Genomic DNA, 7,101 nt, shown 5'->3' on the forward strand with positions numbered 1-7,101 from the left:
AAAAGAAAAAGGAGGGCAGAGTTTTCATCATCAAATGTTTAGAATCTTCTCAGAATATTGAAATGGACATAGTTCGGGGACTGGTGTGTTTTTTTTCTCTTTTTATTGATCTTATTTCCATGTTACATTTTGATGTAGAAAAAGAGTTATTCTATTAAGAAAGGAGGAAATGGAATGAGGCTTTTGCCAGTATGTCAAACATTTTAATTTATTTTAAATATGTCAAACATTTTAACATATTTTAAGTCAAAATCAATTTAAAATTGAACAAAATGTGCCTCTAAACTCCTAGAAATAAGAACCAGTAAATTTGCAAATATCTTTTCTAAAATATTGGTAAAAGTTTTTTGAAGTAGGTACAAACTTCAGAGTTACAAAACAGGCTGATTTAATTCCCCTAAAAGCTTTAAAAAATATCTCTAAATGCTTATTATTAGTCCTCTTTAGTTGGTTGATTATGATTATTAGATACCAATTTGCAATATTAAAAAGAATCTTTAAATCAATTTGAAAGATGAAAAAAAAAGACTTTATCAAAAACAACTTTTGCCCCAAACTCTAAGGTTTTTAAAAAACCAATGAGAATCCTAAATATGAATGCTTAGACTTAAGTTCTGCTAATCCCAGTGAGTCAGTGGTAAAGAATCCATGTGCAATGCAGGAGACCCTGGTTTGATCCCTGGGTGGGGAAGATCCCCTGGAGGAGGGCATGCTGCCTAGAGAATCCCATGAACAGAAGAGCCTGGTGGGGCTACAGTTCATAGGGTCGCACATGACTGAAGCGACTCAGCATGCACGCAGTGATGCAACTAGAGATAGTTTTTGGTTTTGGCGTGGAAAAAATTGCATGGTAGCAAGGAGTTAATGACTGCCTGCATCTCCTAAAAGCTGGGGGAGGTTCCTATAGACACTTGATGAAACATGATTGATCTCTGTGAAGGCTGGGATTATGTCTGTTTTATTCTCCATTGTATTAGCACTTCATGTAGTGGGTGCTAGTAGGCATTCAGATACTTGTTGAAGGAATAAACTTAACAGAAAAAATTTTGGCTATTCAGATTTTATTAGGCTTCTTATCATTTGCTGATTCTAAGCACTCCATTCTAGATCTTTTTATTCAGTACTTTGGAGAAGTAAGACTTTGGCTATAGCAAATACATAATCTATGACTATGAATTTGCTTTGTGCAAAGTAGATTTCTGGTAAATACTTGTTGAATTAGATAGAAGATATTATTGAATTAGATAGAAGAGATTATTTCTTTTTCTGTCTGTTTAGCTGCTAAATCGTGTCTAACTCTGTGACCCCATGGACTGTGGTGTGCCAAGCTTCCCTGTCCTTCACTGTCTCCTGGAATTTACTCAGACTCAAGTCCATTGAGTCGGTGATGCCATCTAATCATCTCACCCTCTATCACCCCTTCCTTCTCCTGCCCTCAGTCTCTCCCAGCATCAGGATCTTTTCCAGTCAGTCAGCTCTTCTCATCAGGTAGCCAAAGTATTGGAGCTTCAGCTTCAGCCTCAGTCCTTCCAATGAATATTCAGGGTAGATTTCTTTGCTATCCAAGGGATTCTCAAGAGAATTCTCCAGCACCACAATTAGAAAGCATCAATTCCTTGGCATTCAGCCTTCCTTATGGTTCATCTCTCATATCTGTACATGACTACTGGAAATAGTTTGCTTTGATTATATGGCTTTGACTATATGGATCTTTGTTGGCAAAGTGATGTCTCTGCTTTTTAATATGCTGTCTAGGTTTGTCATAGCTTTTCTTCCAAAGAGCAGACGTTTTTTAATTTTGTGGCTGCAGTCACCATCCGCAGTGATTTTGGAGCCCAAGAAAATAAAGTCTGTCACTATTTCCATTGTTTCTCCATCTATTTGCCATGAAATGATGGGACCAGATGCCGTAATCTTTGTTTTTGAATGTTGAGTTTTAAGCCAGCTTTTTCACTCTCCTCTTTCATCCTCATTAAGAGGCGCTTTAGTTCCTCTTCACTTTCTGCCATTCAAGTGGTATCATCTGCATACCTAAAGTTGTTGGTATTTCTCCTGGCAGTCTTGATTCCAGCTTGTGATTCATCCATCCTGGCATTTCGCATGATGTACTTTGCATGTAAGTTAAATAAGCAGGGTGACAATATACAGCCTTGATGTACTCCTTTCCCAACTTTGAACCATTCCTTTGTTCCATGTCTGATTCTAACAGTTGATTCTTGACCTGCATACAGCTCTGCTGTTTCTTTTTAGGTCTGCTATTTAACACAATGTATTTCTTAAGTTGAATGTAAAACTCTTAAAATATAAAACATGTTTATAGATTATATTTATTAATAGGTATGATATCTGTCAGTGAACAGTACAGGTTTATACAGTATATATTGCATGATCTTTTCTTAAAATGTGTATGTATATGCATAGAGGATACAAGACATACTAGACATTAAAATGTTCTTAAGACACAGGGTTAAGCAGTGTTTTGGGACTTTTTCTGTATACCATCTAACCCTTCTGAATCTTTTACTCTGTCTCACTTTCAAAAATCAGAAAAAACCATTTTTTTAATAAAAGTTATATCAGAAAATAGATGTATTTTTAAAATTGTACTTTCTCTTTTTAGGTAGTACATCAAGTGTATTATTTTCTAGTCAAGATCCAGTTGAAGATGCTGTCTTTGGTGAAGTTATTAATCTCAAGAAGAATGGTGACAGAGGAGAAAAAAGACAAAAGCATTTTCCAGAGAGAAGCTGTAGTTTTAGTTCTGAAAGTCGAGCAGGAATGTTACTTAAGAAGAGCAGTTTGGATTTGAATTCAAGTGAAGTAGCTATCATGATGGGAGCAGACGCCAAGATTCTCACAGCACTGACAAGTCCTAAGGCTTCTCCACTCCATAATGCAAGAGCCCACAGCTTTGGGAGTATTAGCTGCCATCCCTCTGACACTAGGACTCGCGCGTCTGAAAGCACTTGGGATTCGGAGCACCGACTGTCGGTGTTAGAGATGCTTGAGGAGAGCCAAGAGTTGATCGAGCCTGGGGTTGATGAAAATGTAGCTAAAGCTGCTATGACAAAGGACACATGTGACAGTCTACAAAACGATAGTAATCAGTCCAGAGACTCGAAAGCAGGTTCCAGAGATCTAGCAAATAAGAGAAATAGCTTGTATGGTGTTGCTAAAGCTGTTGAGAGGGAAGATGTTGAAACTGGACTAGATCCTTTGTCTCTTTTAGCCACTGAATGTATAGGAGAAAAAACTGATTCAGAAGAGAAGCTGTTTTCTCCAGTTATTGCACGTAATCTGGCTGATGAAATTGAAAGCTATATGAATCTAAAGAGTCCCTTAGGTAGCAAGTCTCCTAGTATGGAACTCCATGGAGAGGGAAGCAGAGAGTCTGGTGCTACCAGTACATTTATTCACTCTTTAGAGAGGAGATCAAGCCTACCTTTAGATCATGGTCCACCAGCACAGGAGAGTCCTGGAAGTGAAAAGGGCTCCCCTGCAGTGTCCAGGTCTAAAACTTCTACGGGGCATCTCAAGCAACAGACTCCCTCCAGAAGTCCTAAGGAACGTTCAACTTCTTTATCAGCACTGGTCCGTTCTTCACCACACGGCTCATTGGGTTCTGTGGTAAATTCTTTGTCAGGGCTAAAGCTGGACAATATCCTCTCAGGACCCAAGATGGATGTGCTAAAATCTGGTATGAAACAAGCAGCAACAGTAGCCAGTAAGATGTGGGTGGCTGTAGCGTCTGCCTACAACTACTCGGATGACGAGGTGAGAGTGTTGTATGTGTGTCATCTGCCTGATGTTGCAATGTTTAGAGTATTTTTTTAATATATGAATTAACTATTTAGATTTTTCTGGTAATTTTGTTTTTTAATATCTTAAAACATGCATATCCCACTTCTTTCTTGAAATGACTTAAGTATACTTGTAAGGAATTTAATAATGAAGAAATAGAATATCAGGACTAATTTATAATTCCACAGCTCAGTCTAAACTAACACATTGTCTATTTAGTTGAAAGAATTAATGATTAATGTTTGATCTAATAATAATGCCATGTTGTATTTGCATATCACTTCACTTTTTTCAAATGGAGGATAATTGCTTTATAATGTTGTGGTGGTCTCTTGTGTGCATCATTGTGAGTCATTGTGTTTTTTTATATATATATTTGGGCTTCCCTGATAACTCAATTGGCAAAGAATCTGCCTGCAATGCAGGAGAGCCCAGTTCGATTCCTGGGTTGGGAAGATCCACTGGAGGAGGGATAGGCTACCCACTCCAGTATTCTTGGGCTTCCTTTATGGCTCAGCTGGTAGACAACCGCCTGCAATGCAGAAGACCTGGGTTCGATCCCTGGGTTGGGAAGATCTCCTGAAGAAGGGAAAGGCTACCCACTCCAGTCTTCTGGCCTGGAGAATTCCCTGGACTACATGCAGTCCATGGGGTTGCAAAGAGTTGGACATGACTGAGTGACTTTCACTTCAAATATATATGTGTATGTATATATATAGCTAGCAAGAAGCTGCTAGATGACACAGGGATCCCAGCCTGGCAATTTAGGACAACCTAGAAGTGTGGACGGGAGTGGGGGGAGGGTCAAGATGAATGGGATATATATTTAGTTACATATACTATATATAAGTTATATATATAATTATATAATTTATATAAAATATGCATGTTATATATTTATATATAAATTTTACATATTTATATATTATATATATATCTCCCTTCCATCTTGAGCCTCCCCCAGCTCTCCGCCACACCTCTGGGTTGTCACAGAGTTCCAGGCCAGCTCCCTATGTCATTTAGCAGCTTCCGGCTAGTTACACTTTACACGTGAGAGTGTATATATGTCAGTGCTACTTTCTCAATTTGTCCTACCCTCTCCTTCCCCCACTGTGTCCACCAGTCTGTTCTACATATGTCACTTCATTTTTTAAATAACTTTAACCTCTCTTATTTCTTTAAGATACATAAGTCACTCTACAACTCAATTTATAGATTTCATACTGCATAAGTAAAGCTGCTAACTTTTTGTTGAAGTTGATTTTACAATACTGTATTAGTTGATTTTATAATACTGTATTAGTTTTAAGTGTACAGCATAGTACACATTATATTCTGTTATAGGTTATTGCAAGATATTGGATATATTTCTGTTATAGATAGTAAATTCTTTTTGTTGTTTTTCTTTTTTTCTTTAATATCAATGTATTTATTTTAATTGGAGGCTAATTACTTTACAATATTGTATTGGTTTTGCCATACATCAACATGAATCCACATGGGTGTACATGTGTTCCCCAACCTGAACCCCCCCTCCCTCCTCCCTCCCCGTACCATCCGTCTGGGTCATCCTAGTGCACCAGCCCCAAGCATCCTGTATCATGCATCAAGCCTGTACTGGCGATTCATTTCACATATGATACTATACATGTTTCAATGCCATTCTCCCAAATCATCCCACCCTCGCCCTCTCCCACAAAGTCCAAAAGACTGTTGTATACATCTGTGTCTCTTTTGCTGTCTCGCATACAGGGTTATCATTATCATCTTTCTAAATTCCATATATATGTGTTAGTATACTGTATTGGTGTTTTTCTTTCTGGCTTACTTCACTCTGTATAATAGGCTCCAGTTTCATCCCCCTCATTAGAACTGATTCCAAAGTATTCTTTTTAATGGCTGAGTAATACTCCATTGTGTATATGTACCACAGCTTTCTTACCCATTCATCTGCTAATGGACATCTAGGTTGCTTCCATGTCCTGGCTATTATAAACAGTGCTGTGATGAACATTGGGGTACACGTGTCTCTTTCAATTTTTGCATACATTGTAGACTATTACATTTTTTTATAGTGAAGGTATCATAACACATTTACAGGAGACTTGGAAAATTATAAAAGTTATATATAGTTATATATAGTTCCACTGTATAATACAATTATTTTTAGGTAGATAAATTAAGATTTTTATATGGAGTTTCAGTATCAAACTTTCAAAAATTAATAGAATGAATAGGAAAGTAGAAGGGAAGAGTAGACCTGAAAAGCACTATGAACCAAATGAGATAATTAAGATTTCTACAGTTTTCACACAACAGGATACAAATTCTGTTCAAATTTCCATAGACTGTAAACCAGAAGACCCTGGAACATATCTAGCAACATAAAACAAGGTGCAAACATTTCATGGTCTAATGTTATTGAAGTCATACAGAGTCTGTTCTCTTTGAGTTCAGTCGCTTAGTCGTGTCCGACTCTTTGTGACCCCATGAACCTCAGCATGCCAGGCCTCCCTGTCTATCCCCAGTTCCTGAACCGCACCCAAACCCATGTCCATTGAGTCGATGATACCATCCAGCCATCTCATACTCTGTTGTCCCCTTCTCCTCCTGCCTTCAGGTTTTCCCAGAATCAGGGTCTTTTCAAATGAGTCAGCTCTTCACATCAGGTAGCCAAAGTATTGGAGTTTCATCCTCAACATCAGTCCTTCCAGTGAACACCCAGGACTGATCTCCTTTAGGATGGACTCGTTGGATCTCCTTTCAGGGACTCTCAAGAGTCTTCTCCAACACCACAGTTCAAAAGCATCACTTCTTCGGCGCTCAGCCTTCTTTATAGTCCAACTCTCACATCCATACGTGACCACTGGAAAAACCATAGCCTTGGCTAGATGGACCTTTGTTGACAAAGTAATCTCTGCTTTTTAATATGCTGTCTAGGTTGGTCATAACTTTCCTTCAAAGGAGTTCAGTTCAGTTGCGCAATCGTGTCCGACTCTTTGCAACCCCATGAACTGCAGCACGCCAGGCCTCCCTGTCCATCACCAACTCCCAGAGTTCACCCAAACCCATGTCCGTTGAGTTGGTGATGCCATCCAACCATCTCATCCTCTGTTGCCCCTTCTCCCCTGGCCCTCAGTCATTCCCAGCATCAGGGTCTTTTCAAATGAGTCAGCTTTTCACATCAAGTGGCCAAAGTATTGGAGTTTCAGCTTCAACATCAGTCCTTCCAATGAACACCCAGGACTGATCTCCTTTAGGATGGACTGGTTGGATCTCCTTGCAGTCCAAGGGCTGTCT

At 38.8% G+C, this 7,101-nt stretch overlaps 1 protein-coding gene across 4 annotated transcripts in view; it reads left to right on the plus strand.

Moving 5' to 3' along the window:
- The window catches only part of DENND4C (DENN/MADD domain containing 4C), a 119,650-nt gene that overhangs the window by 81,604 nt on the left and 30,945 nt on the right, over nt 1–7,101 (plus strand). For all 4 annotated transcript variants that reach the window (XM_010857067.1, XM_010857070.1, XM_010857069.1 and 1 more), the window contains one exon: nt 2,621–3,774. In XM_010857067.1, coding sequence (XP_010855369.1) covers nt 2,621–3,774 — 1,154 coding nt within the window. The remainder of the gene's footprint in view (nt 1–2,620; nt 3,775–7,101) is intronic.

This window comes from Bison bison, unplaced genomic scaffold, assembly GCF_000754665.1.
Source record: "Bison bison bison isolate TAMUID 2011002044 unplaced genomic scaffold, Bison_UMD1.0 scf7180017864376, whole genome shotgun sequence".
NCBI classification, from domain to species: domain Eukaryota; kingdom Metazoa; phylum Chordata; class Mammalia; order Artiodactyla; family Bovidae; genus Bison; species Bison bison.